Genomic DNA, 16,145 nt, shown 5'->3' on the forward strand with positions numbered 1-16,145 from the left:
TTGCTTCTGTCTAAAAGAGAATAGTACTATTATGCTTCCCTTTTGCATGTGCCAGGAGACTAATAAATTCTGTCCATTTCTTTGAAAGGTAAAGGTTTTTGCTGTACTGTTTATTTTTTTTTAATGTTTTTATTTATTTTTGAGACAGAGACAGAGTATGAATGGGGGAGGGGCAGAGAGAGAGAGGGAGACACAGAATCGGAAGCAGGCTCCAGGCTCTGAGCCATCAGCCCAGAGCCCCACGCGGGGCTCGAACTCCCGGACCACGAGATCGTGACCTGAGCTGAAGTTGGACGCTTAACCAACTGAGCCACCCAGGCGCCCCTATGCTGTACTGTTTAAAAATAGGTAATTATAGGGGCGCCTGGGTGGCTCAGTCAGTTGGGTGTCCAACTTCGCCTCATGTCCTGATCTTGTGGTTCATGAGTTTGAGCCCTGCATGGGGCTCTGTGCTGACAGCTCAGAGCTTGGAGCCCGCTTCAGATTCTGTGTCTCATTCGCTCTCCGCCCCTCCCTGCCCTTGTGCTCCGTCTCTCCCTCTCAAAAAATAAATGTAAAAATAATTAATAAATAAATAAATAAATAAATAAATAAATAAATAAAACGAAAATAGGTAATTATACATGTGGCAGTAAACTCAGGACATCAGTTTGTAAGTACTTTTTTTTTTTTTCTAACCGAACTGCCTTTCAGAGATGTTGAGCTAATTTTTCATTTCCATTATCAGTACACAGGGCTGTATGATTCTTCCACATTCCCACTGACACAGTGTATTATCAAATAATTTCTCAAAATCGTCAATTTTTATCTTTGCCCTTTTTGCTACATTTAAGGATCTTTTTATAATGGTAATTGTTTTTGTTTCTCTCTTCCATATTTTTAGCTTTCTGAAGCAATGCTGCTATTCTTTCCTAGAATTTTTTTAAATTTATTTTTGAGAGAGAGTGAGCATACCTGTGTGCATGCTCGAGGGGGAGAGGGGTGGAGGGAGAGAGAGAAAAAGAGTCTTAAGTAGCCTCCCTGCCCAGCACAGAGCCTGATGCAAGGCTCCACCTCACAACCGTGAGATCATGACCTGAGCCGAAATCAAGAATCAGATGGTGAGCCAGCTGAGCCATCCAGGAGCCCCACTCTTCCTACAATTTTAAACCTTAGGTTGCTTATTATGATGAGCGATCCGACATAATCCAACAGATGCAGTTCTGTCTTCCCCCTTTATCTCTTGAGTGTCGCCAACTGTGCCCTCGAAACTTCTCACTAACCTGACTGCTCTACCACGGAGAAATTTTACCTGTTTTGATCTCTACATCAGTGCAGCCACACAGTGTGTACTCTTCTTGTGTCTGGCTTCTTTCCTTCTGCACTGTCATGTTAAGTGTAGCAGTGGTTTATTCCTTCTGTGTACTGGGTGGAGTGCTCTTGTATGAAAAAACTACAGTGTATTTATCCATTCTGGTGTTTGTGTACATTTGGTTTTCCATTTTGGAGCTGTTAACAAACAGTATTGTTTTGAACACACGTACACATCTAGTGTATGCGTTAGCAGTAATGTATGTATTTCTGCCGAGCATATATCCTGTGACCCAGCAGTTTATTCTTGATGTGAGGGTATTTCTTTTCTCGTTCCCCTTCAAAAGGGTGCGGTAGCTTGCGAAGGAAAATACCAATCCTTAGTGTGTTACGTGTGCCTTCCTTGGAGAAGTCACAAAAGGGAAAATCGATCTCAAAGCTATGAACTCGCAGCTTCAAATAATAACTGCAGTTTAGTGAGTCCTTTCTACGTGCTAAGTGTTTCGTGTACATTATTTCATTTAATCCTTACACGAAACTTAAATAGCTACTCTTATTGCCATTTTATAGCTGAGGATACTAAGACTTAGAGGCATTAAATTACCTGTCCACCATCACATGGCCAGTATGTAGCATAATGGTATCTTTGATTCCATAATCTTAACTAATATATTATCCTGCATCTGTAAGTTAAGTGTAGGCATTTAGAGGTTCTAGGATGAGACAACAGCAGAGGAACTACTTCCCTACCCACTTCCTCTCCCCATCAAGCATGAAGAGCGTCACTTTCAGCAACCCTCGTGCTCACAGTCAGCTCACATACCTCAGAGTTTTGAAGCCTGTGATGAACTTTATTATTCAGAAAACAAATGACCAAAGTAACACAGGTCACAACTCATTTTTTATTTGAAAACAATGTGTTTTTTCCTCTAGAAAAAACGTAGTGAGATTCCGTGTTACTGGGAAAATCAGCCAATGGGATGCCAGAAGCTGAACTGCGCTTTCCATCACAACAGAGGACGTTACGTTGATGGCCTTTTCCTACCTCCAAGCAAAAGTGAGATGTGTTTTTAGTTTTAAAAGAATAGTTACTATTTAATGAACACCTGCTGTGTGCAGTATATAGAGTACTTTACATACACGGCCTTTTAGTCCTGCAAGAGAACAGTTTTATTTCCACCTTGTAGATGAGGGAGCAGAACTCTTCTTTAAGGTTAAATGACTTATTCCTAGATAGCCCTGCTCATAAACCAGTAAGTATCATGAGCTTTTGTCGCCAAAAGCCATGCTGCCTCACAAATGTTTCTCGGCATGACAGTTTAGATTACGATAGCTTCATTTCCCATTTTCTTATCAGACCCAATGAGGTTTCCAAAAGAAACTTGATTCTCCAGGCCAGGGTTCGACAGAACTGGCCCCCCACCTGTTTTATAAAATAACCTTCTATTGGAAGGAAGCCATGCCCATTCATTCACATATTTTCTATGGCCAGATTTTATGCTCCTGCTGCAGAGTTGAATAGTTGAGACACAGCAGTCTGCAAAGCCTGAAATACTTACTGTCCCAACTGTTTACAGAAAGGGTTTGCGAACCCTGCTTAGGTGATTAAAATTTGATGGCTACACATTTTGGCCCCCGTTTAAGAGAAAAAAGTGGCTTTGCTCCTCTCTGGTTTGGTTCAGAAGTGTTATATCTACTATCTCTTATTTGCTGAGCAAAAAGCCTCAAATTTCAGTATTAAAATTAAATGTCTAGAATTTGCAACCAGTTTTATACGTCTAGCCTCCAGATTAGTCTGTGTTTTGAACACCTACTTTGAGTGTGTTTATGTACGGTGAGGAGTTACTAGCTAATAGCCCTGTTTTCCCTCCCTGGGAGTGTGCCACTTAATTGTTGAAAATGGGGAAATCAGGTATAAAAGGACATAAGTGCTCATAAGGAAAATGCACCAAACTTCTATGCGGTTGGAGATTTTTTGATGAAGTGGGACTTTATCTTCTATTTTTAACTTCTGACTGATGTTGTGTATCTAGCTGTGCTCCCCAGTGTGCCTGAGTCACCAGAAGAGGAAGTGAAGGCTAACCAGCTCACAGTTCAACAGAACAAACTGTCTGTCCAGTCTAATCCCTCCCCCCAGCTGCGAAGTGTTATGAAGGTAGAAAGTTCGGAAAATGTTCCCAGCCCCACCCATCCACCAGTTGTAATCAATGCTGCAGATGATGATGAAGATGATGATGGTGAGTTTTCAGCTCTTTCTTTAAGGCAAATAAGTGACTGGGGGTCATTTAGTGAGTTAGAAATCAGAATTAGAGCCTGTTGTTAATTGTACATTTGCCTTACATGTTGATACATAGATCAGTTTTCTGAGGAAGGCGATGAAAGCAAAACCCCCATCCTGCAACCAACTCCCGAAGTTCACAATGGATTACGAGCAGCTTCTGCCCGCAAACCTGGGGTCACTTTGAAGCAAGGTAAGAAGAGGCCGTCTTGTTGCTGGTGCCTGCTCATGAGTCTTGCAGCACTGTTAAATGTGCCCGAGCTCTTTTAAATAACTTGGGAATGGATCATGATCACCGCCACCCCTCTCTCCTCCGCCCCCACTGTACGCACAAGCAGATATACACATACTTTCTCTTATTTGTCCAGAAAACATTTGCCTGCTTGCTGTGCACAAATAAAACACAGAGGGCGTGAGGTGTTCTTTCCTCATGTGGTTTCTGTTTGGGTTTCTCAGGTGAATGTTTGAATTTTGGAATAAAAACCCTTGAGGAAATTAAGTCAAAGAAAATGAAGGAAAAATCCAAGAAGCAAGGTGGTAAGTCATCAGTTTTGACACGGGTGGTCGGATTTTACTACAGGAGAATAACAAGAACCTTCTGATGAGGACACTTGGCAGCAGCCAGAATGAGCACATGTGGTTTGTTTGAAGTAAAGCACAGACTTCGTGAAATCAGGGCGGCTTTTTTAACTCAGAGCTAGACGTGGACAACAGTGTACTGGGAAGAACTGCTCTGTCTTGAGAAAGACAACTCCAAAGAATGGCATATAAATCACACTAAGGCGAGAAAAACTTTATTTTGAATTATTTGAATTCTTCTCAGGAGCTGTTGTCTTCTAGAGCTTGCCTCAGCCTGGTTGGCCTATATTTCCAACCCTAAAAACTACAGATCCAGTGTGAAAAGTAGTATTTAGAGAGGATCAAATGGTTGGTTCTAAGTACTCCCTTGCTAAGGCTTGTTCTCGGAGTTGTGTTTTGCAGATGATTAAAAGACAGATTTTAAAAGGTTGAGTTGACACACTTGGTGGCTGGCGTGCTTCTGAGGTTCACTTTAGGAGCTAGCCTTCTTGGTAAATAAAAGTAGATTCAGTGCCCGAGTCGCTGGAAACAATTTTATATTTTATTTTTACATTGTGACCAAGGCAGAGAAGAAATAGGGATTCTCTCCCCTCTCTTGCCCCACCCTAATTCACCAAAGGCAACTAGGTTTGCCTCTACAAGACTGGCCCGTAGTCCTCCAGTGGTCTGTGTTGAACTTAACTGGTCACAAAAACAAAATTTCTTGGCTTGTAATGGCCTTATTTTTTCCTAAATTATTTGCTGCTCTCTGACTTGCTTTATTCAGAAGGTTCTTCCGGAGTTTCCAGTCTTTTACTCGAACCTCAGCCCATTCCTGGTCCTGAAAAAGAGAATGTCCGGACAGTAGTGAGGACAGTAACTCTTTCCAGCAAACAAGGTGAGATATAGGTCGGTCTGGGTTGAGAGTTGTCAGGCTACTACTACTGTATAACTGAGAGAGCTAAGTCCTAGGGTGTAGTGTACCTTCGATGGATTTGCAGGAAGACTTTAGTATGTTGGTCACATATAAGGATGAGAAAAATCAGTGCCTTTGACTTTTACTTACAAAAGGTTAAAATTCTTGTTCAAGCAGCTCTCACATTCATGTATGTTTCATTTTTACATTTACCGTTTATCTGTATCCATTCAACAAATTTATTGACTGCCCATTGTGAGTAAAGAACTATAATAAAATCTTTAAGCTGTAGAAAAATGGAAGTCTTTTTTCTTAATAGTTTTAAATGTAGTAAGAGATAATGACTTAAGTAAGTGTAGTGTAGATCCATTTAAATGTGCTGTTGAAACAACAAAGAATTAGAAGAAAGAGAGCTCACTTTTTGCTGGTAATCAAAGTTCTGTACAAGGGTTAGCAATGGAGTAGAGTGTGGTTTCATTGAGCGTATTGAGGTGCACAAGCAAAAAGAAGAGCTTGTGTTTTATTATCAGTTGGTCAGAACACAGCCTGTGTTCATATGCTTGGCTACTGTTAGAATTAGGACTGTGTTATTAATTCCCTTTGGGCTGCGCATTTGGCTATTTAAATTATTATTTAATAGGGCACCTGGATGGCACAGTCAGCTAAGCACCCTACTCTTTGTTTTGACTTAGAGGTCATGATCCCATGATTCATGAGTTCGAGCCCCTCGTCAGGCACTACGCTGACAGCGCAGTCTGCTTGGGATCCTCTCTCTCTCCCTCTCTCTCTGCCCTTCCCCTGCTCTCACTCTCAAATAAATAAACTTTTTAAAAAATTATTTAATAGGTTAAATCTTTTTTTCCCAATGAGATATAGTCTTTTTTTTTTTTAATAATTAATTTATTTTTTAATTCCGGTGAGGTATAGTCTTAATACTGAGACCTGACTTTCAAGAGACTTCCTGGGTGGACTTATCAGAGCATACGTTGTAACCCATTATTAGTTACTGAATACAGAAAAATGGACTAATGGTAGAGAAATCCTGTTTTTGCCATTTCAGGAGAAGAACCCTTGGTAAGATTGAGTCTAACCGAGAGACTGGGAAAACGAAAATTTTCAGTAGGTGAGATAAATTTGGGGCAGATCCTTTGTGGTTTTCTGTTTGTGCGTTAACATGATATGTCCTCCAGAACTCCCTTTGCATGAACCTCCTGTCAATACTGATTTGCTGGTCCTTCTGAATTCTTGGCTGCAAGAACTTACAGAATTTCTTGATGTTTTTCACGTATGCGTTAATACCTTTTATTGATTACAGAAATTTGTAGTGTTACAATTTAGACTATAACCAGCTTTTTAGGAGGTACTGTGTTGTAAAAACCGTAAAGAAGATAATCTCTTTATGGACAGATTGGAACTTGAGTTTTTTAGCTAAAAAATACGACTTTTTATTTAAATGTCAGCATACATGTAAACTTTGTGATTTTATGGTTTCACATTTAAATTACAAATGAGAATGGAGAGAAAAATCCTACCTTGTGTCTAGTCTCTCCAGTTTCTAATGGGACCCTGCAAAGATGATACCTTCAGTCGGGCAACCTGAAAAACAACTTTCAGCTGGTGACACGTAGACACCTTGTGTAGAGCAGTACAAGACAGCAAACCAAGGGGCGGGAAACCTGGTTCAGGTCTTGGCTCTATCACTAATTGGCGACTTCAGGAACCTACAGAATCCTTCATAACCTTAGATTTCTTATCTAGAAGAGAGGGCTATTTAGTCTTCAGAGTCTTCATGTCACAGGAAAATGTAATGATTGCTTTGCTGGTCACCTAATCATCACAGGTGCATTTAACCCCAGATATGCCTAGAATTCAGCAGTTGGCCAAATAAGATTTTTGTTTGTATGTGTTTTTGTTTTTGGTTTTTTTCCCACATAATCCCAATTCTGAATTTTGGCCTTAATCAGTGCTTATCATTCAGGGCCATTTGTAGTTTTAGTCTATTATTTGGTAGGTATTGATTTGTGTGTTCTAATTTTTTGTTCCTTATTTTTTCTTTCTGCTACCTTTGTATTCTCTAACACTGAATTCTAAGGAAGCTAGTGCATGAACACACCATATAAACGCAGAAAACTTAACAATTATTCTGTGTTGTCTGTTTGCTTATAGTTCTTTACCTTGTTGAAGATGGATTTAAACTCTTAAACTAAGTTCTGTCTGTTTGTAGGTGGTGACAGCGATCCTCCATTAAAGCGTAGCCTTGCACAGAGGTTAGGGAAGAAAGTTGAAGCTACAGAAACAAACACTGACAAAGCACCAAAGAAAGGTACCTTCATTCTAATACGTGTGTGCGTGTGTGTGCGTGTGTGTGTAATCATGATGCTTCTCTCTTGTAATGTTATCAAGGATGGTTTGTATTTTTTGTGGTTGTTGTTCAGGTAAATCAGATTATCTTGTGTCTGTATTCAACAACAAACATTTGAGTGTTTACTCTGCTAGATTCTAGGTAGATGCCACTGGATAAAATAAATACCATCACAGTCCTCAGAAGTTTATAGTATAATGGCAGACGGGAATATTTCTATATATTGTGATAAATTCTGTGACAGAAAAAGTACACGGTGTTGGGCACCTGGGTGCCTCAATCGGTTATGTGTCCGACTCCTGCCTCCCACCACCCCCATATAAAGCTTTTTAAGCCATTGTAGAGCCTTTGGGCTTAGTAGCAATCCATGGGAAGGTTATGAAGGAGAATCAAAAGCTCAGATATGCATTTTAGAACCATGACCCTGCCTAAAATACGGAGAAAGATTAGAAGGAGACAAGAATGCTGTCCAGAATATTAGTTAGCAGGATGTTAAAATAATCTGGAGGAGGGGCGCCTGGGTGGCGCAGTCGGTTAAGCGTCCGACGTCAGCCAGGTCACGATCTTGCGGTCCGGGAGTTCGAGCCCCGCGTCGGGCTCTGGGCTGATGGCTCAGAGCCTGGAGCTTGTTTCCCATTCTGTGTCTCCCTCTCTCTCTGCCCCTCCCCCGTTCATGCTCTGTCTCTCTCTGTCCCAAAAATAAATAAATGTTGAAAAAAAAAAATTTTATAAAATAATCTGGAGGAGAGGAGTTAGTGACATAGATATAGTGGTCCTGGAAGTTGGTACGGAGAGATATGGACTAACTTGAGGATGTTTGGGAGTTAGAGTGATTACCTAGTTGAAGTTCTATTTATGGAAAGAAATCAAGGTTGGAATTTTTTTTTCCTTTTATGACTTAGCAATGAAACACTGGTGTTAATTACTAAAAAAAAAAAAAAAAAACTTTTTATTGTGTTTAGTTTTAACTTCTCTCTCTTTTTTTAATGTTTATTTTTGAGAGAGAGAGAGAGCATGAGCAGGGAGGGGCAGAGAGAAAAAGGGACAGGAAATCTGTAGTGGGCTCTGCAGTGACAGCACAGAGCCTGATGCGGGGCTTGAACTCAACGAACCGCAAGACCATGACCTGAGCCAAAGTTGGACGCTTAACCAACTGAGCCACCCAGGCACCCTCCAAGAGGCTTTGATGGGTAGCTGTTCTTATTTAGAGTCTTCCTTGCATTCTCAGAGCGAGTAGAAGTTATTCTTTTTCTATGCAGCTATACCCTTTTTCTCCTGGCCTATTGATCATATTGAAAATTTTCATAACTTAGAAGCCTATTTTAAAATAGATTTGAGGGGCACCTGGGTGGCTCAGTCATTTCAGCATCCAACTTCAGCTCAGGTCATAATCTCACTATCAATGAGTTCGAGACCCCTGCTGGGCTCTGTGCTGACAGCTCAGAGCCTGGAGCCTGCTTCGGATTCTGTGTCTCCCTCTCTCTGCCCCTCCCCCACTCATGCCCTCTCTCTCTCTCTCTCTCTCTCTCTCTCTCTCTCTCTCTCTCTCTCTCTTTCTCTTTCTCTCTCTGTCAGAAATAAATAAACATTAAAAAAACCTTTTTATTTTATTTTATTTTATTTTTTTTTAATTTTTTTTATTTTTGGGACAGAGAGAGACAGAGCATGAACGGGGGCGGGGCAGAGAGAGAGGGAGACACAGAATCAGAAACAGGCTCCAGGCTCTGAGCCATCAGCCCAGAGCCTGACGCGGGGCTCGAACTCCCGGACTGCGAGATCGTGACCTGGCTGAAGTCAGACGCTTAACCGACTGCGCCACCCAGGCGCCCCAAAAAAACTTTTTTTTTAAATAAGTAAAATAGATTTGAAGGATGGGAGCCTTTTGATGCCACTAAGACTTTAGAAGGCTGTACAATAACAAAATTATTTCCCCGAATTCAGTAGTGTTTGCTTTTCAGATCTAAGAAAAAATTTTTTAAGCTTTCTGGAATACTCTAGGGAATTCATGATTCACATAGGTCTGTTTTGTGGAAAAGAAAAATTTTAAGATCTTAAGAGGGTTTATTTTTGTTTGTTTTTTAAGAATTTGCATTAGAAGAGAAGCATAAGCCAATTTGTAAACTTTGGGGGGGAAAGTTCTGGGGCACCTGGGTGGCTCAGTCAGGTGTCCAACTCTTAATTTCAGCTCTGGTAATGATCCCAACATCATGGGATCAAGCCCTGTGTCAGGCTCTGCATGGAGAATGGAGCCTGCTTAAGATTCTCTCTCCCTCTTGCCCACTCACGTGCACATGCTCTCTCTCTAAATTAAAAAATAATAGTAATAATAATAATGAAGAAAAAAGTCTGGGTTCAACTTTTTTTTTCTTTTTTCTTTACAGTTCACGTTTCCAAGTCTCTGAAGGAGCGATTAGGCATGTCAGCTGGTCCAAACAGTGAGGAGGCAGCAGGTAAGTAAACTCTAAAACCAGCTTCTGTTATTTTTTTTTCCTTGCCATAACAATCTAAGTAATTAATTACTCACTGGTATGAATCCTCTTCTTAAAAGATGGCAAAATCATTAGTTCACCATAGCATTAGTAGTAAGAAACTGGAAACCACCTAAATAGCCAACAAAAAGAAATCCAGTTCAATTAAGGTAGTTATGTACTAACGTAATTATTGTCATAAGTCATGTTTTAACAATAATGATGTGGAAAATTTCTCACATTATATTGAATGAAGAAAGGTTATAAAAGAACACATAGTGCTTTTGACTTTTTGATGTAGGGTAAGAACCTTATTTTATGGGAGTGATGAAATTTATTTTCTTATTCTAGAAACTTATTCTCGGGAGTAGCATCCATATAAGATGACTCCAGTTTTGTAAAGATAAAAGTGTATGCCTACAAAGAACACTGCAAAAAATACACCAAAATATTAACGTTTGTTTTATTTGGGTGTTGAGGTTTTAAGTATTTTAATTTTCTTCCTTATATTGAGATTTTAATTTTTAAGTAATCTCTACACCCAACATGGGACTCAAACCCACAACCCTGAGATCAAGACACACATGCTTCACTAGCTGAGCCACCCGTAATTTTTAAACCTTTTAAATTTGAAAGTCTGACTACTTAGCATATACATGTATACAGTTTAATGAATAGTAAAATGAACATGTACTCTAGCCCTTCAGCTTTTTTATACATTGCTAGATTCAGTTTGATGTTTGGTTGTTTTGGGTTTTTTTGTTTTTTGTTTTTTGTTTTTTTAAGTACTCTCTGTACCCAAAGTCGGGCTCAAACTCTCAACCCAGAGAGCAGGAGTTGCACACTCTACTGACTGAGTCAGCCAGGCGCTCCTCACTTTGATGCTTTTTAGTTTTTATATCTGTTTATGAATCGTGTTGGCATGTGCTCTTTTTTCATACTGTTTTCATCTGGTTTGTGTGTTAAGATTTTGCCAGCATCGTAAAAAGGGAGTCTGACGTCAAACATTATTACCCTTGTAAAGAACCTGAATTTATTCTTCAGAAACTTTTAGTTGGGATTTTCTTTACCCTTCCCTACTATGCTGTGACTTTAGTATGGTGGTTCTAAACGTGGAACTTTTTGTTCATTCAGACCAGTATTCAGGTGGGCCCTTCAAATCTAAGGACTTAACCTTTTTTTAGTTCTAGAAAACATTCTTCCAATTTCTTTGAGTATTCCTTTCCCACCCTTCTTTTTAGTTTTCTCTTTGTGGAATTCTTACTAGACAGAGGTTGGAACTTTTGGACATAGGCTTCTCATGTGTTTTAATCTTGTCTTCATATTCTCCATTCCTTTGGGTTTTGGGGTTTTGCCTCACCTTCTATGGTCTTTGCTTGGCTTTATTTTCTAGGTCAGGAATATAGTAAATATTTTAGGCTTTGCAAAGGTTTGTGGTCTCCATTGCAACTACTCCACCCTGCCGTTGTGGTGTGAAAGCAGCCTTGTACAATATGTCAATGCGTCCGTGCAGCTATGTTCTAATAAAGTTGTATTTATAAAATTGAGATCATGGCCACATTGGGCCCAGCAACTATAGTTTGTTAAACCTGTTCTAGATGGCTGATTTTTGACCAGGTTGGTGGGGTTTTTTTTTTATTAGTTCCTTCTGTTGGATTTATTTTTGCACTTGTGTTTTTGTTTTCCAAGACCCTTTTTTGGTTCTCTGATTTCTCCGTCTTTTACAGCCTGATTTCAGGCTGCTCTGGAGTTTCTTATTTGAACCTTTTAAAAAATGTGTGAGTATATTATTTGGTCATCTTCATCGCTTCTCTCTATTTTGGTTCACTGTTTTTTTTAATTTATTCTTTTAATTTTAGAGAGTGCACAAGCAGAGAGAGGGGAGAGGAAGAGAGAATCTTAAGCAGGCTCCACGCTCAGTGCAGAGCCAGACATAGGGCTCTGTCCCCCAACGCTGGGATCATGACCTAAGTCCAAATCAAGAGTCAGACACTCAACCAACTGAGCCATCCACCCAGGCGTCTCTGGTTCACTTTTAATGTCACTGCTTTTTCATAGCTGTAAGTTCCTAGCCTGAGTTTCCTGTGTGGGTTCTAACCAACTTGTCCTCAGGTGATCCTCCCTCCTGACTGGGAGACACAAGTAAGGTCCGCCTAAGTGGGGAAGGTGTACTGAAAGGCAGTTGTGTGGGTTGCAGGCTAGAAGACTGGGGGCTCATACCATTGCCACAGTAAGAAGTTTCTTTACTTTCAGAGCACAGCCACTTTCTTTCCTTCCCTAGCTGTACTTTTTCTTCTTGTCCCCTGTTCTTTTTCTGCTTGTCATTTGTTTCATCTTCTCCCTTCAGCCCCGACCTCCTAATGTGCTCCCCTCCCCAGCGGATTCTCCTCATTTTAGGGAGCAGTTCTCAGGAGAAGGTCATGACTGGTCCAGCTGTTCTATAAGTCATCCTTAAATTTCTTTTTTTCCTTTTTTTCCTTTTTTTTTTTTAAGTTTCATCATGAAAGTGCCTTTTTTTTTTTTAAGTTTATTTATTTTGAGAGAGAGAGCGTGTGAGCGTGAAAGCAGGAGGGTTAGAGAGGGAGAGACAGAATCCCAAGTAGACTTCGCACTGTCAGCACAGAGCCCAATGTGGGGCTCAATCTCACAAGCCTTGAGATGATGACCTGAGCTGAAACCAAGAGTTGGATGCTTAACTGACTAAGCCATCCAGGTGCCTCCCATCCTTACGTTTCTACCCACTGTTGCTTTTCCTGCTAGTTTGGCGGGTCTTCTTTGGCTCTGCTGGGAAGAACAGATCTCACTCCTACAGTTTTTTTTTGTTCTTTTTCTGTTTTTCTGTAAATTCAGACAGCTGCTGTCTTATCTCAGAAATCCCTCAAGATTTATGCTCTGCCGGTGGTAGCCTTGTTTTCCAGCTCTGTGGATTTCTTCTACTTTTATTATCTTCTCTGTCGTTTTGATAAAATGTTGGTAGAGTGGGGAAACAAGGTCTTGATGTCCCCGTTCACGCGCTCCCTTGGAGTGGTAATTCTGAGATCAGCCCACTGTCTTCAAATGGAAGAATTTGTATTCGAGACACCTAAGGAAGTGATTCAGTATCTGTTTGAGTGCTGTCTATGTACAGCTTCTGTACTGACATATTTCAGGTAACTAAATATAGCCCCTTTTCATGAAGTATCTATCTGGTGTGGTTGGAAATACACACACTTGGAAGTACTGGTGAGCAGTGCTATGATCAGAGAAATCAGCTAGATTGGAGGGTGTCAGGTTCTAAACTGAACTCAGTTAAAACTAACTAGGCAGCAGGAGAAAGACCAGTAGGGAATATTCTGTATAGAAGGGACGGCACATTCAAAGGTTCAAAAGGTGAAACCAAGTGTGATGTGTTTAAGGTTGTTAAAGGATATTTTTGCGTTTTGATCTTGCATGAAGAGCTGTCATTCACTTATCAAATGTGTGTGTACAGTCTCCACATTTTCCCACATTACATCATTCTTTATTTTAGCCCTTCAGTAGTGAGGACAGGCATATCTGTCAGTGTGAATTTGCTCTTCAAACAGATGTAGAATGATGAATGTGTCATTAAAAATAGCTCTTCGGGGGCATGCCACTCTCTGAGCCTTTCCCATTTCTCTTCTGTCTTGGACCCGTCTCACCTCCTTTTCATCCTTCACATATCACTTAAATATTACTTCCTCTGAAAAGCTTCCCTTCACCGGTTCTTGGGCAGAGGTTGGGGTTCTTGCTGTCTGTTCCTATGTGTTAGCATCACACTTCCTGTATCAGATTATCATTGTTGGGGCGCCTGGCTGGCTAAGTCCTTAGGGGAGGGAGTGTGACTCTTGATCTCAGGGTCATGAGTTCAAGCCCCCGCGTTAGGTGTAGAGCTTACTTAAAAAACAACAACATATCACAACGTTATTATCACACTTTGTTGTTGCCTGTTTGGTCTCTCAGAGTTTAAATTACATGTGGGTAGATACTGTGTTTTGCTTACCGTTCTTTTTCTAGCACGGTGTCCAGCACATGTTTAGATCTATAAATGAATGGAAGAATTAGTTCATTACTAGTTGTGAGATTTACAATGACCGATTTCTCCAGCTAGTAAGTGGCTTTGAGGTTCTTCGGGAATAAGCTTCTGAATAGAACTCTATCAGTAATTTTTGCCACCTAAGAGTTTTCCTTGAGGGCCACTTCCTGAAACTTGGAGTATTCTGAAACTGAAAATGAGACTAATAATACTTTGATCATTTTAATTACCTGCCTAAATGATACTACTGTTAGGACTCTGTCCTGATCCAAGAACAGAAAGATCGTAAGTTGTTAAGAGATAAACTCCAAATACAGTGACTTGTTTTTTCCCCCATGAAAACAGAGAGAGTTACTAAAGTTGGTGAGATTCACGTGAAGACATTAGAAGAAATTCTTCTTGAAAAAGCTAGTCAGAAACGTGGAGAATTACAACCTAAACTCAAGACAGACGGACCTTCAAAAGTCGATGATTCTACTTTAGGAACAAGAAGCCCCTCCACTATCCGAATCAAAACCTTCTCTGAGGTCTTGGCAGAAAAGAAACATCGGCAGCAGGAAGCAGAGAGACAAAAAAACAAAAAGGATGTAACTTGTATCAAGCTGAAGGCCGACAGCGAAATTAAAAAAACGGTGGTTTTGCCACCTCTAGTCATCAGCAAAGTAACGTCGGAGGAGCCCGCAGGGAGAACCAAGTCTATGCAGGAAGTGCACATCAAGACGCTGGAGGAGATTAAACAGGAGAAGGCGCTGCGCGGGCAGCAGAGCTCAGAGAGCAGCATCGGTTCCCAGCAGCAACCCGAGGCCACCCCCGGGGCAAGGCGGCTTCTCCGAATCACAAAAAAACCAGGTAAGGACACAGTTCCCCAAGTCGTGTGTCAGAGGGCGGTGGTGCGCACTGTGTTCGTAGGAGTTCTGCCAGAACTATACTCGGATAACTTTGAAGACCACTGGATCCGATGAAATTAAGCTGTTTCTTTACAGGAGCGCCTGATATTTTAACAGGCATTTCTAAGCTTTATGAGGATGATGGGCTTTATCTACAATTTTAGTTGTCCTATCTTATCTTTATTTTTATGAAGAAAAGTTTTGCTTTAATCTGTTACTGAAGTTGCAGCCTAAGTGAGAGAATTGTGATGTGTTTAATGTGAATATAGGTATAAAAGAAGAGAAGAAACTTCAAGAAGGAAGTGAAGTGGTTTCTCAGAGCACTGTTACTAGAACAGAGGCTAAAGAGGTGAGTTTATTTTAGATCATTGTATAGTTTTGTTCGTGGCAAGCAAAGGCCAAATGAATGGTAAAATGTGCCTTTTAGTTTTAGCATAATAAATTTCTATGTAACATTTCACTGATAAGTTAGGGAAACAAGCTTTCACTGTGCTTATAATTTTCTGTGAGAGTTTTCTGTACTTCTGTGTATCTCCGTGTTCTCTACCCCTTTAAAGTTGTTTTTAATTGGTCGCTTAATATTTTTTTAATGTTTATTTTGAGAGAGAGTGTGTGGAGAGCTCACACAAGCGGGGGAGATGGGCGGGTAGAGGATCTGACACTGGCTCCATGCTGACAGCAGAGAGCCTAACGAGGGGCTCTCACTCATGAACTGCAAGATCACGACCTGAGCCAAAGTCGGATGCTTGACCAGCCGAGCCACAGGCACCCCCATTTAATATTTTAAAAAAATTTTTTTCAATGTTTATTTTTGAGAGAGAGAGAGTGTGATCCGGGGAGGGGCAGAGAGAGAGAGAGAGAGAGAGAGAGAGAGAGAGAGAGAGAGAGAGAGAGAGAAAGAAACAGAATCTGAAGCAGGCTCCAGGCTCTGAGCTCTCAGCACAGAGCCCGGTGCAGGGCTCGAACCCACAAACCATGAGATCATGACCTGAACCGAAGTCGGGCGCCTAACTGACTGAGCCACCCATTTGATATTTTTTAAATTAAGCATAATGTCACCCATTGTACAAAACTTGGGAACTTTTATTTTTTTAATAAAGAATAATGCTTATAATTCCACAACTCAGATGTAGTAACCATTAGGTTTCTTCATGGATTTCTTGCAAGCCTTTTGTTTATATACACATGTATATGTGAACTTGTTCAGTGTTTAACTCATGTTTAGAAAATGGTTGAGGGGCTCCTGGGTGGCTCAGTTGGTTAAGCATCTGACTCTTGATTTTGGCTCAGGTCACATGATCTCACAGTTTATGGGTTTGAGCCCCGCATTGGACTGACAGCACAGAACTTGCT

The 16,145-nt window shown here is 40.7% G+C and overlaps 1 protein-coding gene across 12 annotated transcripts in view; it reads left to right on the forward strand.

Annotated features, from left to right (window-relative positions):
• The window catches only part of ZC3H11A (zinc finger CCCH-type containing 11A), a 44,708-nt gene that overhangs the window by 22,822 nt on the left and 5,741 nt on the right, over positions 1–16,145 (forward strand). For all 12 annotated transcript variants that reach the window (XM_019822038.3, XM_045048925.1, XM_006942890.5 and 9 more), the window contains 10 exons: positions 2,224–2,347; positions 3,324–3,527; positions 3,645–3,761; positions 4,025–4,105; positions 4,914–5,024; positions 6,103–6,165; positions 7,267–7,365; positions 9,786–9,854; positions 14,251–14,754; positions 15,062–15,141. In XM_019822038.3, the coding sequence (XP_019677597.1) occupies positions 2,224–2,347; positions 3,324–3,527; positions 3,645–3,761; positions 4,025–4,105; positions 4,914–5,024; positions 6,103–6,165; positions 7,267–7,365; positions 9,786–9,854; positions 14,251–14,754; positions 15,062–15,141 (1,452 nt within the window). The remainder of the gene's footprint in view (positions 1–2,223; positions 2,348–3,323; positions 3,528–3,644; positions 3,762–4,024; positions 4,106–4,913; positions 5,025–6,102; positions 6,166–7,266; positions 7,366–9,785; positions 9,855–14,250; positions 14,755–15,061; positions 15,142–16,145) is intronic.

This window comes from Felis catus, chromosome F1, assembly GCF_018350175.1.
Source record: "Felis catus isolate Fca126 chromosome F1, F.catus_Fca126_mat1.0, whole genome shotgun sequence".
In the NCBI taxonomy this organism is placed as follows: Eukaryota; Metazoa; Chordata; class Mammalia; order Carnivora; family Felidae; genus Felis; species Felis catus.